The following is a 24,510-nucleotide window of genomic DNA, read 5'->3' as shown; positions in this document are numbered from 1 at the left end:
TTCATAACTACTATAATAGTAGCCAATTTATTTTCCCACACTAGGCTTGCCTCCTTTCAACTTAACTCTCCAAAATTTTGCCAGGAAGATACATTTTAAATGAATGTTTATCTTTCATTTGACTTACTTTAACGCTTTAATCCTGGATTCCCTGGGTGGTGCAGTTTGCACTCGGCTACTAATCTAAAGATTGGCAGTTTGAATTCACCAGTGGTAACTTGCTTCCGTAAAGATAGTAGCCAAGAAAACCCTATGGAGCTCAGTTCTACTCTTAACACACGGGGTCGCCAATCCACATTCTATCTAACATGGTTTACAGGGCACTGAACAATCTAGCACTGGCCTACCTTTCTGATCTCTGTTTAGACTACTCTCTACTCTGAACACTTGTATTTCAGAGAGTGGTCCAAACTGAGGTGCTAGATTGCTCACTGCCCCATAAGCTATGTTGGATTGCCCCTTCCTTGATTTCAAAAGTCCTCTGCCTTTATCCTATGACCCAATTCCACTCCTAGGCATCTCTTCATCTTATGTTGTTGTTCACAAAGGCAAGTACAAGGATGTTCATAGCAGTGCTATATATGATAGACCCAAACTGGAAACAACCCAAATCACCAACAGTAACATAAATAAAGTGTGGCATCTTCTTAAAAGGGAATACTATGCAGCCATGACACAGAAGTAACTACAGTTACGTGCAACCACATGAATAAATCTCACAAACATAACATAAGGAGAAAGAAGCCAGTTACAGAGGGCACATACTATATTATTCTATGTGTACAAAGAATAAAAATAGTAAAAGCTAAACTATGGTGTTACAAGTCAGGGTTACAAACAGGGTCACCCTTGTGGGAGGTGAAGGAGTGACAGGTTACTGGCTGGAATAGGACACAAGGGGACTCTGTTTTTTGATGACGTGATGGTTCACTTTGTGAAATCCATCAAGCTGCACACTTAGGATTTGTGCACTTTTCTGTGTAAGTCATGCCATAATAGTTTACATTAAAAAAAAATCTCTGCCTACTTCCAGGAATACCTCCATCTGTCTTTTTTACCTAGCTAACTTGCAGCTCTCAAGATCACTTCCTCCAGAAGCCCTCTCCTGAATTCCTAGACTATTTTAGCTCTTCCTGCTGCGCACTCCAGAGTCCCCTGTTGTTCTCCCACCTTAACAACTCTCTCCATTTAAATCAAGGTTTGCAAGGTTTACATACAAAAAGAAACAGTCTTTGATGGTTAAGAGGGAGGGGAGGGGTGGAGTTGGAAAAACACTTACTGACAGTAGATAAGCAGTAACTTTGCTGAAGGGTAAAACAGTACACAATACTGGGGAAGCCAGCACAACCTGTACACGGTAAGCCCATGGTAGCTCTATAGACACATGGACCTGAGGGACCGAATTGCTGGGCTGAGGGCTGTGGGGACCATGGTCTCAGGGAACCTCTAGCTCAATTGGCATACAGAGTTTATAAAGAATATGTTCTACATTCTACTTTGGTGAGTAGCGTCTGGGGTCTTAAAAGCCTGTGAGCGGCCATCTAGGATACTCCACTGGTCTCACCCCTTCGGGAGCAAGGAAGAATGATGAAAACTAAAGACATAAGGGAAAGAATAGTTCAAAGGACTAATGGGCCACATCTAGCTCAATTGGCATAACATAGTTTATAAAGAAAATGTTTTACATTCTACTTTGGTGAGTAGTGTCTGAGGTCTTAAAAGCCTGTGAGCAGCCATCTATGATACTTCACTGGTCTCACCCCCTCAGGAGCAAGGGAGAATGAAGAAAACTAGAGATATAAGAGAAAGATTAGTCCAAAGGACTAATGGACCACAACTACCAGGGCCTCCACCAGACTGAGGCCAGCACAGCTAGATGGTGTCTGCCTACCACCACTGACTGCTCTGACGGAGATCACAATAGAGGCTCCCAGGCAGAGCTGGAGAAAAATGTAGAACAAAACTCTAACTCAGAAAGAAAGACCAGACTTGCTGGCCTGACAGAGACTGGAGAAATCCTGAGAGTACGGCCCCCGGACACCCTTTCAGCTCAGTAATGAGGCCACTCCTGAGGTTCACCCTTCAGCCAAAGACTGAACAGGCCCACAGAACAAAACAAGAGTAAAGGGGTGCACCAGCCCTGGGGTGGGGACTGGAAAGTAGGAGCGGACAGGAAAGATGGTAATAGGGAACCCAGGGTTGAGAAGGGAGAGTATTGACATGTCGTGGGGTTGTTAACCAATGTCATACAATAATGTGTGTACTGTTTGATGAGAAACTAGTTTATTCTGTAAACCTTCATCTACAGTTCAATAAAAAAAAGAAAAATAAATAAATCAAGGTTTGCAAACTGGCTTTATATATCTTTTCCAGCACATTATGAAAGTGCACACATTTTAACAGAGGGCATTTGCAGGCAGTAAGGTTTAATAATACTCCTTCTTGGGTAGACTATCAGCCCTGATGCAGTGCAAAAGATAGAAGGGCATACCAGTTATCTACGGCTGTGTACCAAATTGTCACAAGCTTAGCAGCTTAAAACAACACACATTTCTTCTCTCTGTTTCCTTGGGTCAGAAGTCCGGGCACAGCTCGGCTAGGTCCTCTGCTCAGGGCCTCATCGGGGTGCAATCAAGGTGTCATCAGGACTATGTTCCTTCCTGGAGCCTCAGGGTCTTCTTCCAAGCTCACGTGGTTGTTGGTCAAATTCAGTTCCTTGCAGCTGCACGACTCAGGTCCCCACTGCCTCACTGGCTATCTATCAGCAAGGTCCACTCTCTGCTCCTAGAATCCACCCACATTCCTTGCCACAGACCCCTATGGTAGCTTACTTTTTTCAAGTCAGCAGGGAGAGACTCATGCTCCAGTCAGCTAAGGCGGAGTTTTAGATAATGTAATATAATCATCAGAATGATACCCCATCACCTTTGTCATATTCTATTGGCTAGAAGCAATTCACAGGTTCCACTCACACTCAAAGGGAGGAGACTGTACGAGGGTATGACTCATCAGGGTTTATCTTAGAATTCTGCTTACCACAAAAAGGTAATATTTGGAGACCAGGAGGGTTTTTCCAGCAACTCTCAACTCCTATGACATAGGGTTGGAACCAGCCTCCAAGGTGGCTTTCGATGATCACACCTTGGGTAACCCTCTCCCACACTGTATCAGGGATGGCCTATGTGAACGATAGAATATGAAGAAGTGATTGCATGTGACTTCTGAGGCTAGATCAGAAAGGCATGTGGCTTCCACCTGTCTCAAGTCACTCATTGTTGTGGTCATGTTACGAACTGAAAAAAAGCCAAAAACCAGCTGCACACCCTGAACAGCAACAAAAACCCCAGTTGCTGTCGAGTCAATTCCGACTCATAGGGACGCCATGTGTTTCAGAGTAGGACTGCTCCATAAGGCTTTCAAGGCTGTGAATTTTGGAAGCAGATTGCCAGGCCTTACTTCCAAGGTGCCTCTAGGTGAGTTCAAATCTCCAATCTTTTGGTTAGTAGCTGAGCGTTTAACCGTTTGCGCCTCCATGTCATAAGGACCCTCTATCAGCCCTTTGAGAGGCAAACCTGGCAAGGACCTGAGGCCTCCTGCCAATAGTGTTACCAGGTGAAATACAAAACGCCAACTAAATTTGAATTTCAGCTGAACAATGAATATTTTTTTAGAATAAGAATGTCTCAAACATTGCATGTGACATACTAAAATATTCATTGTTTATATAAAATTCACATTTAACTAGGTATCCTAGTTTTTGTTGTTGTTTGATTTTTTTTCTCTCAAAATTTGGCAAGCTTATCTGCGAACTGTCAAGTGAATGAAGCAGCTCCCCAGCCCAGCTTCAGTCAAATTCTCATCTAACTGAAGCCCCAACTGACCTCTTGATTGCAACCTTGGGAGACACCCTGAACCTGATCTTCCTGGCGAAACTGCTCCGGGATTCCCAAACCACAGACGATACATGTTTGTTACTTAAAGCGCTTACGTAATTTGTTACTAGATAGTTAATACAATAGGTAACTGTCTTCCCATTATCTTGGCCTGCTAGCCTGTCTCTTTTATGAGACATAATAATCGAGAATAGTCCAGTCATTTAAGAAACAAACCCCCTTCTCCAGTTGAAGAGTAAGAAGATGGCTCAAAAATGACAGCTGAGTTTGTCATCTATTAATGAAATGCCTCAGTATCTATTTGATTGAATTAAATCTGTCAAACACAACTTCTTTGTTGGGGACGTCAGAAGGCATTTTTGTTGTTCTTGCTTACTGAAGGTGGCAGCTTCAACATAACAAAGTCTGACAGCTTGACTCAGCCCCAAAATGCCAACAACAGGCGAGTGATGTCTGTTGCAAATAGAAGGTCCTGCAGTTCCCCAAGCAAAGACAGGAATGGCAAATGCACATTAGACAACCTAGAGAGAAGCACAGCATCCACTCCGCCTCTGGAGGAACAGAAAGACGTTTAAAAATGATTTACACGTTATTAAACACGTAGCTGGAGGAAATGGGAAACCAAAGGACCTTAGGAGCAGTGGTTCTCAGCCAGGGGTGATTTTGTATCCCAGGGGACATTTGACAATGGCTGGAGACATCTTTAGTTGTCATAATGCAGGGAGGGGAGTCGGGGTTTGCTACTGGCATCTAGTGGGTGGAGGTCAGGGGTGCTGTTCAACATCCTGCTCCTACAGTGCACAGGGCAGCCCCCATAACACGAAATGATCTGGTCCTAACACTGCTGAGGTAGACAAACTGCTTAGGAGAGATAAAAATGGGGTCAGGTTTTTGCCATACTGGCAAATTACTCTTTGCTGTTGAGTTGAATCCAACTCATAGTGACCCTATAGGACAGAGTAGAACTGCCCCACAGGGTTTCCAAGGCTGTAAATCTTCACAGAAGCAGATCACCACATCTTTTTCCCGCAGAGCAGCTGGTGGGTTCGAACTGCCAACCTTTCATTTAGCAGCTGAGTGCTTAACCACTGCACCACCAGGTGCAGTAATTTGTTACTAGATAACAAATCTCCTTTACTGGCAAAATAGATTGCTGTAACTCTCTGGTATTCAGGCAATTTCTGCTTTGAAAACAGTCCATCGATCCATTCTATACTCATTTATTCATTCTATATTCATTTATATATTCGTTCATTCAACAAATCTGTATCGAGTGCTTCACTCTGCCAGGTGCTTTGGGAAAGAATAATATGTATAAGAAATATTCATGCAGCCACTAAATAAATTAGCAAGCATTTGGAAGTGATGTGGGCAATAAATCAAGTGTGTGTCCTCCCCTTAAAAAACATAAAATTTTGAGTTAATACAAAATGCAAATAGGAAAAAAAAGAAGCAAAACCTTGCTGACTTAATGATCAAAGCTTTGTGTAAATCTAATAATGGATAATGTTCTTAAGGTAGACATTTGAAGGGCAGTTGTCACAAGGCTGGTGGGCTAATAATGGGTGCATCACTGGCCTAATGTGTGAAACTAGCTGGTCATAAGTGTTCTCATTGATTCACTTTCCTTTTTTTAATCTAGTACAGCATACGGTAATTTATAAAAAGGGTTTAAAAGGGTGTTTCTTTTCAGTGATATTAGTTACATTCATCATTTTGTGCAACCATTTACCCAAAAGAAGGAGGGCAAATAAAAATCTGACAGGACAATAAATGCCTACAACTCAAATGTCCAAAATAGTATAAAGGTTAGATAAATTAGGGTATATCAGTATGAAAGAATGTTAAGCAGCCATTAAAATTTTTTAAAGTATGTTTTATATATTTGGAGAGCCCCAGTGGTGAGGTGATCAGAAGCGTTCAGCTGCTAACCCGAAGGTCGGGGGTTCGAACCCACCAGCGGCTCCGCCGGAGAAAGACGTGGCCGTCTGCTTCCGTAAAGATTTACAGCCCTGGAAACCCTATGGGGCAGTTCTACTCTGTCCCATAGGGTCGTTATGAGTCGGAATCCACTTGAAGGCAGCAGGTTTGGGTTTTTTATGTCATTTTAGAGTGATCCCAATAAATGCCAATGTTTTTTGTCTGGAACCAGGCAAGCTACTTGTAAAGCTAAATAGGAAAATAGATAAGACTAGCTAGGCAAAAGCCTGAAAAATAAAAAGCAATAAGAAATGGCAAATGCTACTAGATATTAAAACATAGCTATAATGGAAAAATAATTAAAAAATATGGAACGTTGCATGAAATGCCAATGTAACAGAATAGTCCAGAAATGTAGAATAGAAATACATATGGGGATTTAGCATATGATAGAGGGGGCATCTCAAGCCTGTTGGGTGAAGTTAACTTTTTAATAAATAGTGTTAGACAATTGGGTAAAAAAAAAACAACATAATTGGGTAGCCCCCTGGAAAAAGATGAAGTTGCCTTCCTACTTCACACTGTGCATCAAAATCAATCCAAATGGATGTATGATTAAAAGATAAAAATTTGAAATCTTAAAAGTACTAGGAAAAAAATACACGGGCGAATTTCTTTATAACCTGAGAGTAGGGGAAACTTTTCTAACTGTGATTTATAGGAAACATATAACTCAGAGGAGAAGTGCCCATGTTCCAGTACATACTTTCTTTCCTACCATAGGTAGCTTAGGGCCAGCTTCCAAAAGCACTGACCATAACTCTTTATTGTTCTTCAAATACGACATGTTCCTTTAGAGACCTCCTTCTGTCTCCACTGTTATTTCCATTCCTCTGACCCAACCTTTTTATTAGGGTACCATAATTCTGACTTCTTATTTCTTTTTTTCAATTTGAAGTGTTCTCTCTTTACTCCCAGCGCTCCTTCCCTTCCTGTCTTTTCTATACTTGCAGGTTTTCCTGCTGCCAAGCCTTCTCTCTCCCTCCTTATTCTTCCTCTTTTAAAAAGATCAACACTTTGGCCAACCAGCGTGAGACAGGAGCCGCAGCGATGTTCTGAGGACCCTTGGGAATCCTGGCACTGAGAGGAAGCAGCAAAGAAAGGAGGCTATCTCTTCCAGACCAACTCCATGCACTGGGAAAGGACCCAAGCTGTAGACAAATACCACTGTGGAAATTGCTTTTTATAGCATAGTGGAGTCTCAGCTTGAGTTTACACTGCGTCACCAAGGGGAATTCAGACCGTCTGGGCATGCCTCGTGTACCAGGGGGTTGGGTCAGCCAAAAGTCTTTTTTTGTTTGTTGGTTTGAGGAATTAATTGGCCTCTTGGGACAGAAAAAGGAGCCCTAGTGGCTCAGTGGTTAAGCGCTCGGCTGCTAACTGAAAGGTCAGCAGTTTGAACCCATCAGCCACTTTTTGAGAGAAAGATGTGGCTTCTGTAAAGATTACAGCCTTGGAAACCCTGTGGGGCAGTTCTACTCTGTCCTGTAGGGTGGCTATGAGTTAGAATAAACTCAACAGCAACTGGTTTGGTTTTTGGTTTGGTTTGAGGACAGAACTTATTAAAACAATGCAAAACAAAAAATCTTACTCAACAAGCATTATCTAGTTACCTGGTTATAGTGGTCAGAGAGAGTGGGGGCTATTTTGAGTATCACATGGAGTCTGTTACTTAGAGTTAGCTCCGTAGCCAGTGTTCACTATTGGATAAATGTCTGTGCCTTCTGGAGGGGGCCTGGGCACATTCACTAAAAACTGTGTAAGGCATGGAGGCACAAGAAGCCCATATTCAAGATGCTTCCGTGCAGATAATGACAGAGAAGAGAGTCTCCATCTACTCCGCACCATCCCAAAGCAATAGCAGCGGTGCCCAGCAGGTGGGTCATCACTACTCACAAACTCAACGGGGAGAAATCGGAGTCTGTGACCGGCAGGCCTGACCACATTCATCAGAAGAACAGGAATGAAAATGAAGACACCGTGTGGTGATTTGCATGTGAGCACATTTTATATCCATTCCCAGTGGCTCTCAAAACCAAAGAGGGGTGGAGGAACTTGTTAGGTATCAAGGGCCCAGCAATTGTAGGACAGGTGGATGCAAAAAAAAAAAGAGGTTTCGTCTGAGAAGCTACACATCACCAGCTCAGATGTAGAAATTCTCAGTGCATTTCGGTTCCTTAACAATAATAGAGCAAGTGCTTCAGACTTTCTTGGGTCACTGATCTTAGGATAAATGCCTACCTACTTCAGGTTGTCAAAAGCACCTGCTGTCCATCTGGCCAGGATGGCCAGAAGGGCTGCACTGGAGAAAGAACGCTGGGCCAGTTCAAGTCTTGGCTCTGTCAGCAACGAGCAATGAGACTTTCAGCTTGTGCCTGAACCTCTCTGGGCCTTGGTTCCCTTGTCTGTAAAATAAGGACATTGGACTAGATCAGTGATGAGCAAATAGTATTGAATGGAGCATCTCAGTGGACTGACAGTGCTTGAGTGGAAAAGAGGGCCATGAAGATAGGCTAAGACAACTGGGCCCTGGGCTCCCAACCTCACTTTTCCCAGAGGAACTGCATGTTGAGTCTATTTCACAGATTGAGGCTACTTAATTATTTTTATTTAAGGGGAAAAACTTGGCAGCCAAAATTAAGTTTGAGGACCACTTAAGCAGACTAAAATAGTAATTCATAAGAACACATCCAAGTAAAGTTGTGAGGGCGGATGGATATTAGCACGAGAGAGAGAAAGATGTTTATCTGGTAGGTGTACCGCTCTGAACTGCAGCAGAAGGATTCTGGGCAAAACAGGGGTTCACTTATGCCAAGGGTGAAGACTTGCCATCTGGGCCAGGTTGAGTGGGCTGATGGGGGAGTCAAGGGGATGAAGCTGGAGCTCTGTGGGAGACAGGTTGGAAGAGAAAGTAGAAAGAGGGCCCAAGGGAGGAGGACTACTGGGTGCCTGTGGGGTTACTCCAGGAGTAACTGGAGGTGCCTAGAGGGGAACCATTGGGAAATATTGGCCCCATCCAAAGCTGGTCTCCATGGGTATTCCTACTTTGCCATGCCTAAGAATGCGTTATTTCAGGACCCTTGCCAGGCATTGCTGGACCTAAAGACAGGTTTACAAAAATAAAAACAATCATTATAATGCTGAAATACTTGAAGGTTTACAAAGCAAAATCCCGAGGATGCCAAAGCCTCTCTTAAATGAAGTTCTGTCGTGGCGTAAATTAGCTGACTTTTCCTTGGGGTCTACCTAATAGCGTGCCTGCTGAGAGCAGTCTCTTAGTTGGCAGTTACCTATCATCACTCCGGTGGAGTGTGAAAACAGAAAATTATTTTTCTAGGATGGAAAAGTAATTTCTTGATATCAGCTCAAATTCCTGAGATTCCAATTTGCATTACTCAATTTTTTTTCATTCTATCTGCTCCTAATTGAGATATAAATATTCAGTGTTGGAAACTGAATTCAGAGGATAATTACTGAATTAGTATGGAGTCGCAATTACAGTAATTTGATGATTTCAATTATTGTGGCTTTGTCTTAGATAAGGATGCCTGAAACAAATTGAAATTGGAACCAATAGGTCATATAAAGGTAAAATCACTGGACGGCAGGTTGTGCGGAAATATTCACTCTTAAATATGCCTCATGAGAATCAGTCACAAAACTGTCTGCTTTTCCTTAAAAAGAAGGAGATTGGCACATCCTGTCTTACCCAATTCCACTCATTTGATTCCTCCCGTCCCCAATAGCATAGTCTTTCAACAGCTGGGTCCCAGACACTGGTTTGAGCGAGGCAGTCTGAATTCAAATCCTGGCTCCTTCAGAGACTCGGGATAAAAGACTTTCGAGCTCTCTGATTCTCAGGAATATGGCTGAAATGTTGCTCACAGCATGGCTCCTCAAATGTTTGCCTTTGGAATAAGTGAGGTTCCCACCCTTCCAGATGTCCAAAACAAAACAACCTCCCCTTCCTCCCCCCTCAAAAAATCCCACCATGCATGAAAAACTCTATTGCTTAAAGAGGGACGGGGGGTTGGATATTTGCAGAATTTAAAAGGTGTTGCTATTAACTGCATGGTTTCCAAGATCTAAACAAACTCTGCACAGCTGCTGGGAATTTCTTTAACCCAATGGTTCAAACAGGGGTAATTTTGCTCCCCAGGGGACATTTGGCAAGGTCTAGAGACATTTTCAGTTGTCACAATCTGAGGTCTGGGGTGCTACTTGGTAGAGGCCAGGGATGTTGTTAAAAATCCTACAATGACCAGGACAGCCTTTACAACAAAAGAATGATCGAACCTAAAATGTCAAAAGTGATGCAGCTGAGAAGTCCTGCTTAACCCAACTAGGGTATCATTTGTCAGTGATGTTTAACCTACTAACTAGACTCGTAGTTCATACCACTGTGTCATATAATGGAGATTTGTCCTAGATCATGGCCGGAAGATCAAGGGGTTGCCAGACATTGGCAAAGTGGGACAATTTCAGATATAACATATGTGAAAGATCTACAGTGTGCTCATTTCCTCCTTAATCTGCAGAACGATCCTCTAAGGTAGACAGAACTGTGCTCATTTAAAGAAGCAGGATGTGCAACAAAGAAAAATTTAGTCATATGACCAACGTCACTCAGTTGGGTACTGAGCCGGCATTGCCACCCAGGGCACTCTCCTTCCAATGGCGACCCTATAGGACAGAGTAGAACTGTCCCACAGGGTTTCCAAGGCTGTAATCTTTATGAAAGCAGACTGCCACATCTTTCTCCCATGGAGCGGCTGGTGGGTTTGAACCACTGATATTTCAGTTAGCAGCCAAACGCTTAACACTGCGTCATCAGGACTCCTATAACAGATGAATGGATAAACAAAATGTGATGCATATATACAATGGAATACTACTCAGCCAGAAAGAGAAATGAAGTCCTGATACATGCTACAACATGGATGGACCTTCAACGCATTATGCTGAGGGAAATAAGTCAATCAGAAAAGGATAAATACCGGAGACCAGAATAACTAGATGGTGCCTGGCTACAACTGATGACTGCTCCGACATGGAACTCAACAGAGAATCCCTGATGGAGCAGGAGAGCAGTGGGATGCAGACGCCAAATTCTCGTAAAAAGACCAGACTTAATGGTCTGACTGAGTCTGGATGGACCCAGGTGGTCATGGCCCCCAGACCTTCTGTCGGCCCAGGTCAGGAACCATTCCTGAAGCCAGCTCTTCAGACATGGATTGGACTGGACAATGGGTTGGAGAGGGATGCTGGTGAGGAGTGAGATTCTTGGATCAGGTGGACACTTGAGACTATGTTAGGATCCTGCCTGGAGGGGAGATGAGAGGGTGGAGGGGGTTAGAAGCTGGCAAAATGAACACGAAAAGAGAGAGTGGAGGGAGAGAGCGGGCTGTCTCGTTATGGGGAGAGTAATTGGGAGTGTGTAGCAAGGTGTACATGGGTTTTTGTGTGCGAGACTGACTTGATTTGTAAACTTTCACTTAAAGCGCAGTAAAAATTATTAAAAAGAAAAGGATAAGTATTGCATGACCTTATATGAAATGCATATATTGTATGACTTTATATAAAATGGGAGCCCTGGTGGTACAGTGGTTAAAGAGCTTGGCTGCTACTCAAAAGGTCAGCAGTTCAAATCTACCAGCTGCTCCTTGGAAACCCTCTAAGGCAGTTCTACTCTGTCCTATAGGGTCACTATGAGTCAGAATTGACTCAACTCCAGTGGGTTTGGTTTTTTTTAATCTAAAATGACAAAAATAGGCAAACATATAGAGACCAAAGTTTCTTAGTGTTACCAGAGGTAGGAGGGAGGGGAGAAAAGGGAATCATTGCTTATGGAACACTGAGTTTCTGTTTATGGTGATGAGAAACTTGGCATTGATCAAGTGTAATGATTGCACAGCAGATTAATGTAATTGATAGCACTAAGCTGTACAACTATGAAAAGTTGAATTGGCAAATGTTGTGTGATATGTGAGTTTCTCGGATCAGGTGGACACTTGAGACTATGTTGGCATCTCCCGCCCGGAGGGTAGATGAGAAGGCAGAGGGGGTTAGAAGCTGGCAAAATGGACATGAAAAGAGAGTGAAGGGAGTAAGCGGGCTGTCTCATTAGGGGGAGAGTAATTGGGAGTATGTAGCAAGGTATATATAAGTTTATGTGTGAGAGACTGACTTGATTTGTAAACTTTCACTTAAAGCACAATAAAAATTATTAAAAAAATGTGTGATATATATTTCTACAACAACACAAAAGAAGAAGAAAAAGAACAGCAGCTGCTGGTGCTGCTCATAAACAACCACACACCTCATGGGATTTGTTTTCTCGGTTTGGAGGTTTAAAGCCATTGCTTCATAGGATGTCCCAGTTAATTGGTCAGATATAATTTCTAGTGCTTCCATTCTACCTCCTAGTTCCTTTTATAGTGCTTGAGGTCTTAAAAGCTTGCAAGGAGCCATCCAAGGTACAACAATTGGTCTCTACTCACCTGGAGCAAAAGAGGAAGAAGGAGAGTCGGGAATAGGAGGAGGAAATGAAATGTGTGGCTAACTGCCTCCATGAGACCAAAAGAACTAGATAGTGCCTGGCTACCATTAATGAAGGCTTTGATCAAAGATTCGATAGAAGAATCCTGATAAAAAAGGGGGAAAATGCATAACAAAATTTTTGAAATTCTCACGGAATCTAGGCTTTCTGGGAGCACTGAGGCTAGATGAACCCCCAAAACTATTGCTCTAAGATAATATTTAAACCTTAGACCAAAAACGTACCTGAAGTCTTCTTTGAACCAGCAATAGTTTAGGTTAATTAATAAAGAATGTCTGCCTTGAGCATTGTCCTCTTTTAAAGAACTGTCTACATGGGATCAAATTGACAACAGCAACTCGGAAAGGTTAGATAGGAAGCTTAGGGGGTAGTGAGTTTATGTTAATGGTAGAGGCATAATTTGGAAAAGGAGGGTGAGAATGGTTGCACAACTTGAAGAATGTGATCAATGTCACTGAATTGTACATGTAGAAATTGTTGAATTGCTGTATGTTCTGCTGTATGTATTTTTGACAACAAAAATAAATTATTTTTAAGAAAATTTTAAAAACTGAGATCCAATTAGAAAAGTTACAGAAAACAGAAGTTGAGAGACACATGATTAAAATAAAACTTACAACATTGAGTTAAAAGGTTAAAAAGACAAAGATAAGTGAGGTTAAGAATTAGCAGGGAAAAATCTGAGTAGATCGTGTGACAGTGAAATTCTAGTTCATGCAGCTGGGGCTGAATTCTGCTGAAGCTGAAGGAATTTGTCCTGCATGGACTGAGAGCCCAGGATACCTCTGTCGAGGTCCAGGCAGGAAAACAGACACCACATGAGATGTTTTAACAGAAAAAAATTAATTTAGAAAGCTAATTAAATGATTGTCGGAGAACTGAGTGAAAAGACAAAAAGAGGAACCTGAAGCAATGGCCCACCCCTAGATAAGATAGATAGAGATAGACAGCTGCTGTCAAGTTGACTCCTACTCATGGTGACCTTATGTACAACAGAATGAAACATTACTTGGTCCTGTGTCATCCTCACAATCACCAGCATGTTCCAGTCCATTGTTGCGAGGGTCTCCCATGCCCTCACTGGCCCTCTGCTTCACCAAACATGATGTCTTCACCCAGTGTTTGATTCCTCCTGATGACATGTCTAAGGCAAGTTAATGAGTGTTCTGTTGTGATCCATAAAGTTTTCTCTGGCTAATTCCAGAAGTGGGTCACCAGGCCTTTCTTCCTAGTCCATTTTAGTCTGGAAGCTCTGCCAAAACCTGTCCATCATGGGTGACCCTGCTAGTATTTGTCAGTTCTACTCTGTCCTATAGGATTGATACGAGTCAGAAGCGAAGCCATAGCTTCAGCATCACAGCAACATGCCCGCCACCACAATGCAACAGATGGGTGGTGGCCCTAGGTAAGAGGTTGGGGTTATTGGAACCTAAAAGTTTGGAGGAGGAACCAGGTGGAATTGGGACCCAGACTTCTGAGAATGGGTACTCGCCAGCTGATACTGTATCTCAGGGAGTACAACAAGGCTGGTTCTGAGAGTGTGGCAATTACTGGAGCCAAATGCCACAGTCAGGATAAAGAACTATCGTTGCAGTGACACTGGCTGACAGGAACAGGAGCCAACAGGAAGGAACAAGTCCTTTCTCCCCTCTCCATCCTTGAAGTCTCCCTCTAGTGGCCCTATTGGCAGAACCTAACAGGGCAGGAGCTGGTCAAGGTTTGCAAAGTCCCAGCCCCAGCATGACAAAGCACAGTGCTAACCAGTATGGGTGTGTTGGCCATATGCGGCTATTTAAGTTTCAACTTGAACACATGAAAATTAAATAAAAATTAAAAATTCAATCCCTCAATTGCACTAGCCACATTTGAAGTACTCAATAGTAACATGTGGCTGTTGTATGCTGATTCTGACTCACAGCGACCCCATGTAACAGAGTAGAACTACCCCACTGAGTTTCCTAGGCTGTAATCTTTATGGGAGCAGGTCGCCAGGACTTTTCTCCTGCAGAACCACTGGTGGGTTTGAGCCACCAATCTTTCAGTTAGCAGCCAAGTGCTTAATTGTTGCACCACCAATGCTCCTCACTTATGGCTAGTAGATAGTGGTTACCATATTAGACAGCACAGCAAGGCCCTAAATCACATAAAAAGGAACACAAATCATCTTGGCAAGCTCCCCCTTCTATGTTGTGTCTGCAGACCCAGGGAAACTACCCCTACTCCATCAAAGGTTACCTTTTTTCAAACAAATAACAGTATCATACCATTAAAAAAGATTTTCCACATGATGATGATGATGATGATGATGGTGGTGGTGGCAATACTGTACTGAACATTTACATTCAGTCAGGTCCTTTGGAAAGCACTTTGATTTTCTTATTTCATTTAATACTCACCACAACACTACAAGCTAAGTACTCCTTAAATCTGATATTACAAATGTAGAACCGGAACTGCCAAGAGAATGAACAGATCTGTCTTGGAAGAAGTACAGCCAGAATGCTTCTTAGAAGCAAGGATGGTGAGACTACATCTCACATACTTTAGACTTGTTATCAGAAGGGATCAATCCCTGGAGAAGGACATCATGCTTGGTAAAGTAGAGGGTCATTGAAAAAGAGGAAGACCCTCAACGAGATGGATTGATACAGTGGCTAAAACAATGGGCTCAAACACAGCAACGATTGTGAGGACGGCGCAGGACCAGGCAATGTTTTGTTCTGTTGTACATAGGGTTGCTATGAGTCAGAACCGACTGGACGGCACCTAACGACAACAATAACAAGGAGCTTGTGAAAGCCACACAGCTGACCCCATAGCCCTTGACTTACCCTCTGGGATACATTGTCTCAGGCTGCCAAAGGGAGCCCTCACTTTCACAAAGAGACTTTATTCACTTACTTCATTCTATCTAGAAAATCCCACATATATAGAAGCCATTATTCAGTAGAACATTATTTTTTCAGAAGGAATAAATTGGACAAAGAAAACCAACAATTAATAATGGCACTTAATAACACAAGGAAGTATGACAATGAAAGTCATTCCAGTTTAATAAAATTCACTCCTAGCAGATTTACAACGACTCAACAGGGAAGAATAGAGGTGGTTTTAGAAATAGCTAGGATTGAGTCCATCACGTTTCAGCTTATGATGTTTGCAAGACGATTGCTATCTAAATGGCTGGTGAATAGAGTCCTTGTGCTGTGATTTCCTATGACATTCACAGTGCAGTTAGCTATATTGTGCTAATCAGAAGCCACATGGTGAAGACATGGCTGGGTCAATCATTAGCTTTGTGATATTAGAAAAGTTACTAAATCCCTCTAAGCCTGGGATTTCTTCCCTTGTAGAGATACTGTGAGAATTAAATTAGATCATGGGTATATGTAAATAATCTGGCATATTCTCTGACATATAGAATTGCATATTATTCATGGATTTTAGGTGGCCCTCTACTAGAAGGCATTGAGACAGAAGATACCCGTGCTTGTCTTTTAAGCGTTCATTTGTTCAGGCAAGAATGTTTGCTGAATGCCTACCATGTGCCAGGTATTGTACTAAGGGGCTTGCAAAATATCAGTGAACAAGTCAGACAAAAATATCTGCCATTATGGAGCTAACATTATATTGACTCAGCACCCACTTTATGGAAGGCATAACCCCATTTGTGACAAATATAAACACGACATCTTTCCTGTCCTCAAAGAAATTATATTCCATTAATTTAAAAGTTTGTAAAATACCCTCTGAAAGGAAACTACATTTATTAACAAATAAAGGATTCCTGGCAACAGGAATGAAATGTGGTGGGGGGAGGGGCAGTAAACGTTAATTTACATATCAGAGAATCTAGGTTCTAACCCTATCTCTGCTTCTAACTTCTTGTATTTTCAGTTATACTCTCTGAGCTTCAGTTTCCTCACCTTCCAAAATGGGAGTACGGTCTCAAAGGCATTTCCAGGAATAAAGTTATATTATCTATATGTCTACTGCAGGCTTACTAGCGAGACTGGTCAACTTTATGGAGACGAGAAAAAAATACTTTTTTCATATTTAATATCATACCCACAGGCACTACTATCATGTATAACTTAAACTGAGATGAGAGCTTATGGTGGGTTACTTAGTTTTTCAACTGAAGATAACAAAAGCAGACTGTCTGGTTTGCTTCAAAAGTAGAGTCTGAGACAAGGTAATCCTGGTGGAGAGGTAGTAGTTTATTTGAGAAAGAATCTCTGATAAATAAGTTGTAGTAAGAGAAAAGGGACAGCGAGCCAGTGAAGGAGAAAGTCGCTCTTAGGGTGCATTAGCAGGCCTGCTGTTGTAACAATGAGAACCTGGTCCCCCCTCCCAAGACTTCTAAGAAACAGCCAGAAGACCTCCCAGAATTGCCCATTCCAAGGAGAGGAGGCAGAACATTTCCCCACTGGGTCTCATCCATTATTGATTGATGAATAGCCTCAACAGTGTCAACAACCTCACCTTCTGAGCCCAGCAGGCTGCCGGGGCTCCAGCTTTGAGAAGGCCAGGAGACAGCAAGTGAGGTGTGGGTTGAAGGAGGGGCAAGAAACTGTGCAACACAGTAGTGGTTGAAATTAGAAGTGGGCAAAGGGAGGTGACCCAGGAACCAGAAATATCTTCCATAGGGCCCCCAGAAGGTAGACATGCTGGGGCTGAGAGATTATCATGCTGCTTCTCCAGAGGCTCCCCTAAAGGGCGAGAAAGCTACAACAACCTGTAATGGCTACAACTTCAAACTACACTCTCACAAGTTTTATTCTATGTGTACATTATATTTGAAGCAATGATAAGCCCTCCTATTTGTCTCTCAATTGTTAATATACCTTTTCTTCCTAAGGCAGCCACTGGGATTCTATGTCCTCTTTTTTATGAACCAATTACATTTGTTAACACATTTGAAAAAGGGACATTTCCACAGCCTGATTTTCAGAACAGCCTCCATGCCTTCTAGGGTGAGAATGACAAAAACAAAATGGCAACTGTGTTACACTTAAAAAAATCTTACATTTACATTCATAACATTTTCTATTGGAAAAGGTTTAAAAATTGTAATGAATTCCCTAAAAAATGTGTCAAGGAAATTGGGAGCATGGTTTTTTGCCTGAAATTTGAGATTCTTTAACTGGGTCAGGGATATCTTGCTAAAAGCACTGCTTTTTCTCCCAGACACTGTCATTTTGTACTTCTCTTCCAGAAGCATCATTCTCAAACACGTGCACAAATTAGTGAGAGGATTTTTCAAGACCCTGACTATGTTTGATCTGAAGAAAAGGCAAGGCTCTCTACTCTCTACTTGTAGGAGTGCCTGACTCTCCCTCCTCAACTGGCTGACCTGTCCCTCCCCAGAGCTGAGCAATTCTTCTGGGATAAATATATACATTGAACCCTGCTGCCCAGCTGAATTCAGGGGCTTGGTTTCAAAATCAATGCATCCTTTTTTAAAGTTTAATAGGAGTTGTAATTTGTTGAAAGTTAAAGACACAAAAAAATAAGTTGGAAGTAACCTGGAAATTTTGTCATAAATAATATTTCTATTTACCATAGTGTAAATTAGAAAAAATATGTGCCATTTAGGTTTTATGGCATTGGGTAAGGAGGATATATTTTAAAAGTATTTTAAAGACAGAATCCACAGAGTTGACTGACAGATCCTGGGGATGGAGACTGAAGGAGAGAAAGTTGGGTGACTGAGCGATGTTACTGTTAACTAAAGTAGAGAAAACTAGAGGAGAAGGGATGAAAGGGAAGATACTGAGTTGAGTCAAAGTGTTGAAAATGAGATGCCTTTGAGATGTGCAATTGGAATCATGGGTTTGTATCTAAGGAGAAAAGTGGGGTTACATATGTTTGGAAATCATCCAAGCATATGGAAGGCGATGCAACTGCCACCATAATAATTATGTTTTCAAAATTATTTCATTTAATCTCCCCAACAACTCTGAACTGTATAAGAACTTTACTGATGAGGAGAGATTCTGGAAGGTCAAACAACTTTCCCGAATTGGTATTTGACCACCAGCCAGATATACCTCTTTAAGTCAAATACATCTGTTTGTTTATTCAATTACATCTCTGGAGAACAGACTCTAGATGGAAATTAGAGTCTGTAAAAGAGCAACTATTTTCCATTAAATGTTGCAGTACTTTTGAAATTAATGCATTCACTCATTTATTCAATGAACATTCAATGTCATGAACAAGACATTGCCTTGACTTCTAAGAAACTATAGCTAGGGAAAGAGAACAAGATTTAATGGTCTTCAGTCGTGAGTAGTTCCAAAGAGAAGAAGCCAGAAGAGAGGGAGAGGGTGGAGATGCAGAGCAGCTCTTGAGGAGAGCTGAAAGACTGATGCAGAGCAGAGGTGGAAAAATTAGTATAAGGAAGAAAAAAAAACTGGTTGTCGTGGTGTCATAGAAACCCTATAGTACAGAGTAGAACTGCCCCATAGGGTTTCCGATGAGCAGCTGGTGGATTTGAACACTGACCTTTTGGTTAGCAGCATAGCTCTTAACCACTGTGCCACCAGGGTTCCAGCCTAAGAGGACATCAACTCTCAAGAATAACTTCCAGCGGAGAGGAAAGATAGCATACAAATGCAATTTGATAACAAGAAAATTGAGGGAATTTGTGTCTAATGGCTTCTGTAATTTTTCCTATGAGATTTTTCTGCTGAAAATTAAGGAGAGAAGTTCAAACAACATAGAAAGTTAGAGCAATATTGTGTCTTTCATAGGGCTTTTACCATGTCCCAAATAAAAAGGTGTCCACGCCCCCAAACATGAGAGAATAGAATTACTGGAGCTGGAACATTCTGAGCACACCTGCTCACATAATTGTTGCCAAAAGGCCTCACAGCCTTGCTGGCTGTGGGTAGGTGGCCTCAGTTCCTTGCTAGCTTTAGGTAGGTGGCCTCAGTTCCTTGCTGGCTGTGGGTAGGTGGCCTCAGTTCCTTGCTGGCTGTGGGTAGGTGGCCTTACTTCCTTGCTGGCTGTGGGTAGATGGCTTCACTTCCTTGCTGGCTGTAGGTAGGTGGCCTCAGTTCCTTTCTGGCTATAGATAGGTAGCTTCATTTCCTTGCTGGCTGTGGGTAGGTAGCCTCATTTCCTTGCTAGCTGTGGGTATGTGGCCTTACTTCCTTGCTGGCTGTGGGTGGGTGGCCTCAGCTCCTTGCTGGCTGTGGGTACAGGGTTTCAGTTCCTTGCACATAGGACTCTCCTGAGGGCTGCTTGATTGTCCTCACCCAGCATGGTAGTTGGCTTCCCCCAAAGCAACTGACTCAAGAGAGAAAGTCAGGAGAAAGCCTCAATGCATTTGATCACCTAGTCTTGGAAGTCATACACAGTCACTGCTGCCATATTTTCTTTATTAGAAACAAGCCACTAACTCCAGCCCACTCTCAAGGAGGAGAGGATTAAGTTCCACTTCATGAAGAGAGGAGTGAAAAAGAATTTGTGGATAAATTTTAAAGTCACTGTATTTGGGGAGCTTTAAAAATTGCTGACACCTGGCTCCTATGCCTAGAAAATCTGATTTAATTGTTTTGGGATTTTTAAAAGCTCCCTAGGTGGATGAACCTGCAAAACTACCGCCCTGAGACAATCTTTAAGCCTGAAACCATGAGCCAAAAATATTCTCTGAAGCCTTCTTTAAACCAAGCAACAGTCTAGCTTAACTAGTAAAGAATGCCTGCCATGAGCATTGTGCTCTTGGGATCAAACTGACAACCGAAACTCAAAAGATTAGATAGGAAACTTAGGGGACAGTGAGTTTATGTCAATAGGGGAGGAACAGCTCAGAAAAGGAGGGTGAGAATAGTTGCACAATTTGAAGAATGTACATGTAGAAATTGTTAAATTGGTATATGTTTTGCTGTGTATATTTTCAACAACAATAAAAAGCTCCTTAGGTGACTCCATCAGGTAATCCTCTATCATATGCTTCCACTTTTGTGCCTCTTAAGACTGTAAGCCCTTAGCAAGCAAGCACACTGCCCTGTGACTGCACTTTGCCAGCCCTAATGCCACATCATTATCATGCAAGTAGGTGTGACAAAGAACAAAATTTCATTAAAGAAAATTTTAAAACTCAAAATATTTTTTCTTAATTAAAAAAATGAAAACAAAAGTGGTCTGTAAATAGAGGCATTATGCTCAAAGGAAGCATATTTAATACTTGGCATTTTCTAAGTCATAGGTACTACAAAGCAAGGATATAAAATCAAACAAATGCAAGAGACTGCTGCCTAAGTATGAAGTCTAAAGCTTAATAAAAGTGTAAGTAAGGAATACTTTGAGCCTATAAAGTATTTGACATTTGTTGATAATCCATGACAGAATATGACCAAGTCTGACCTTCCCACCCACTGCTGTTGAGTTGATTCCGATGCACAGCGACCCTATAGGACAGAGCTTGACCTTAGGAGGCACCAAAAATAGATAATGACCTAAAACCTGCTCTTGAATTGAACTTACATAGATGCTCTACCTGTCTGGGGGATCAGGAGATAAATGCTCTGATTTAATAATTAGATAGAGTAAATAAATTAAATCATTAAATTAATTTCAATTACAACTTGGCTGAAGACATATTTGGAAGTTATCCTACTTGTCATTTTGGCCTACTTGCATGTATCTCCATCTCTAATTTCCCCACCTCCCCCCTCGCATGATGCGGAAAATGCCAGATAATATTTTTGCATGTGAAATCCAGTGGAATAAACAACAGTGTTCTCCTGACAAACATTGCTGCTCATTAGTACGAGATTGAAATTCTGTACGGGCTTTGTTTACTTGTTCAGCAGCTAATTGTCAGTCATTTTGATATGCACAGAGAACGACCACAGTGGTGGAAATCACCGAAGCAGAAGCACCACATTGATTAGGCTGACCCCCGTGTGGCTGCTGGAAAGGCTCCCAAATGGTGGAGACATAGCACAGCCTCCCAAATCCCTGTGACCCAAGTCACTGGGGATCAAACACACCTTGCCTGTTCTAGGCTGAGTTCTTGCTGTGTTAATTGGGCAACTACTCAGCTCTTAGAAGAGTCAGAGTCTAGCTGCATTGCACATTTCTTTTAGCTCTTCACTAAAATGGAGAAATTCAATTCATTGGCTTGAGACTGATCCAACTGGCCACACATCACTCCCTCCCACAAGCAGTTGTTTCTGGTAATGGAAAGCTGGTGGCACCGTGGTTAAGTGTTCAGCTGCTAACCGAAAGGTCAGTGATTCAAACTCACCAGCAGCTCCGCAAGAGAAAGATGTGGCAGTTTGCTTCCATAAAGATTACAGCCTTGGAAACCCTATGAGGCAGTTCTACTCTGGTCTATAGGGTCACTTTGAGTCAGAATCGACTCAATGGCAATGGGTAGGGCCTCTGGGGACATGGCCCATCTTCAGCTACATACAGCCATGTACCTGTGTGAAAGGGAAGCCAATTGGCACCAGGGTTCCTCAAACAATGGGTCATGACCCACTGGTGAGTTATGAAGTCATCTGAACAACATCATGATAAATAGTGAAGAAACTGAAGCTGTCAAGGATTTCATTCTTGGATTAACAATCAACGTCCATGGAAGCAGGAGTCAAGAAATCAAATGACACATTACATTGGGCATATCCACTGCAAAAGACTTCTTTAAAGTGTTAAAAAGCAAAGATGTCACTTTGATGACTAAGGAGCACCTGACCCAAGGCATGGTCTTTTCAATTACCTCATATGCACATGAAAGCTGGACGATGAATAATGAAGAACAAAGAAGAATTGATGCCTTCGAATTATGGTGTTGGTGAGGAATACTGAATATACCATGGACTTCCAGAAGAATAAGCAAATCCGTCTCGGAGAAAGTACAGCCAGAACGCTCCTTAGAAGTGAGGACGGTGAGACTTCATCTCACATACTTTGGACATGTTATCAGGAGGGACCAGTCCCTGGAGAAGGACATCATACGTGGTAAAGTAGAGGGTCAGTGAAAACGAGGGAAACCCTCCATGAGATGGACTGACACGGTGGCTACAACAATGAGCTCAAACAAACCAAAGATTGCGAGGATGGTGCAGGACCGGGCAGTGTTTTGTTCTGTTAGACATAAGGTTGCCACGAATCAGAGCCAACTCGACGGCAAATAACAACAATCAGCATTAAAAAAAAAAAAAGAATAGGATATATTAACTAGAACAGAAAATTTCAGAATGCCTGTCATGTAGTAAAGGTAACTATTGTTTTGTGAACCTTTTTTTCACTCATTTGTGTTTTCTCACATACCTATGTGTGTATGCATGTATGCGTGTGTATAGCAAGTGATACCTGTTACCCCCTCCAGGGAGATGAGTGTAATCCCATGGAGGACAGTAACACACTCCATAGTTTGCAGGTGTCAAGGTCACCAAGAAAGACATGACTCACACAAGCAGTGCATGGAACAATGCTTTACTACATGGAGAAGGGACAGAGCAATGTCAGTTTCAACAGTGGGCATCAGTCCCCCATGGCCAGCAGGTCTCACTCCACAGCCAGCGCAGGGAGATGGCCTGCACATGTCCCACTTGTGCTGCAAAAGGACCCTGCTCCCTCCCTGTTGGGACAGATAGAGCAGTGGGGTTGGCCAGGTGCCATATAATGCACATGCTTAGCTAAGAAGTTTCTGGGAATGTTGACATGTGGTTCAGGGCAAGAAGGGAGGGATATGCTAATAGGCCACCTGCTGCTATGGGGTGTGTTTTGGGTCAAAATATCCCCAGAAAAGAAGTCAGCCCACACTTACCTCCTGTTCAAGAGGCCAGGCTGAGACATCTGGTCTTAAGCACAAGGTTCAATCGTAGATCACAGGGAAAGGCAACAGTCTGTGCTCGGACTGCCCTCTTACATGATGTGAGTGAGTGTGCTTGTGTGTAGGGCGTGATCACGATTTTGAAATTCCCTTCAGTAAAACAATAAGCACTGGCCTCATGCCCAGTTAACACAACCATCCCCCTACTCTTTTTTATTAACACCATGTTCCTAGGCCAACAGCCCTGGTGCCTGTCAGAAACAAATGAATTACAAAGACTCCAATCTCCAGGAAACACAAAGAAAAGAGCAAAATGGACAGTAAGAAGACCTCTGTGCCTTAGTCTCCTGTAAGAGCTGAGTAATTTCTTTAAAATCTTGAGACCGGGCTACATGACGTGTCTTCCTCCCTTCATTGCTGGGTTCTGAGGATCATGGCTCCTCCTTAAGGTGTTCCCAAATTGGTAGCAAAGACAGATGTTTCAGATTATATCATTGCAATGCAATGTTGTAAGTGTTTTGGTAAGGGTGAGGCTAAAGAAAACAGGGCAGTTGGTATCAAGAATATGATGTTCTTAAAGATAACCGGGAGTTGGCCAGTCAGACAGGGGAGGCTGGGGGAGGGCACTTCAGACAGACAGCACAGCATAAACAAAGGCACGTGAAATGAAAGGCAAGGCCATGGAACTTGGCTATGTTATAGGATAGCATCTTAAGTTGTAATAAAATATTTAGATTTGCAATATAGAAGGGTCATTTTGTAAGGATCATTTGGGGACAATTGCTGGGAGCAGGGGTGATAAGCTGGAGGCAGAAAAGTTCAATAGGACACTATTACCAAAAAATCAGGTGTGACAAGGTGGGGACCTTAATTAAAGTGGTGGGAAATCAGAGAAGGGATTGGAAATGAGAGATTTTAAAGGAAAAGAATCAAGAGAATTTGGAAACTTGTGAATAAGCAGGAGAAGGCTTTGATAATTCTCATACTTCTCAATTTGGTGGCTGGGTGAGTGGTGGCACCATCCACCAGGATAGGAATATGGGAGAAGAAGCAGCACCATGGGGACAGAGAGTTAAGTTCAGTTTGGGCCAAAGCGAACTAATGCACCTGTATGACATCCAACTGAACTAAGATGTTAGATATTTGGGTCTGACACCCTCTTTTTTTGTTTTCTAAGCTGAAGTGCAATACAACAACCCTACAGTCAACAAACTCTTTCCTCTGAAGTCATCAGAAAGTCGTTGATATAAATCAGAAAGAGAAAAGATTCTGTATGCACCAAA

The 24,510-nt window shown here is 42.4% G+C and overlaps 1 protein-coding gene across 3 annotated transcripts in view; it reads right to left on the bottom strand.

Annotated features, from left to right (window-relative positions):
- FANCB (FA complementation group B) overlaps window positions 1–24,510 on the bottom strand; it is a 288,694-nt gene that overhangs the window by 173,447 nt on the left and 90,737 nt on the right. For 2 of the 3 annotated variants that reach the window (XM_049871791.1, XM_049871790.1), the window contains one exon: window positions 8,077–8,278. The exons of the other annotated variant lie outside the window; for it this stretch is intronic. In XM_049871791.1, the coding sequence (XP_049727748.1) occupies window positions 8,200–8,278 (79 nt within the window). In that variant the 3' untranslated portion in view covers window positions 8,077–8,199. Of the gene's footprint in view, window positions 1–8,076; window positions 8,279–24,510 lie in introns of those variants that run through there. 3 annotated transcript variants of the gene reach the window in all.

Source organism: Elephas maximus, chromosome X (assembly GCF_024166365.1).
Source record: "Elephas maximus indicus isolate mEleMax1 chromosome X, mEleMax1 primary haplotype, whole genome shotgun sequence".
Classification (NCBI taxonomy): domain Eukaryota; kingdom Metazoa; phylum Chordata; class Mammalia; order Proboscidea; family Elephantidae; genus Elephas; species Elephas maximus.
The sequence above is the reverse complement of the archived record's forward strand: the minus strand, read 5'-3'. Positions and strand labels throughout refer to the sequence as shown.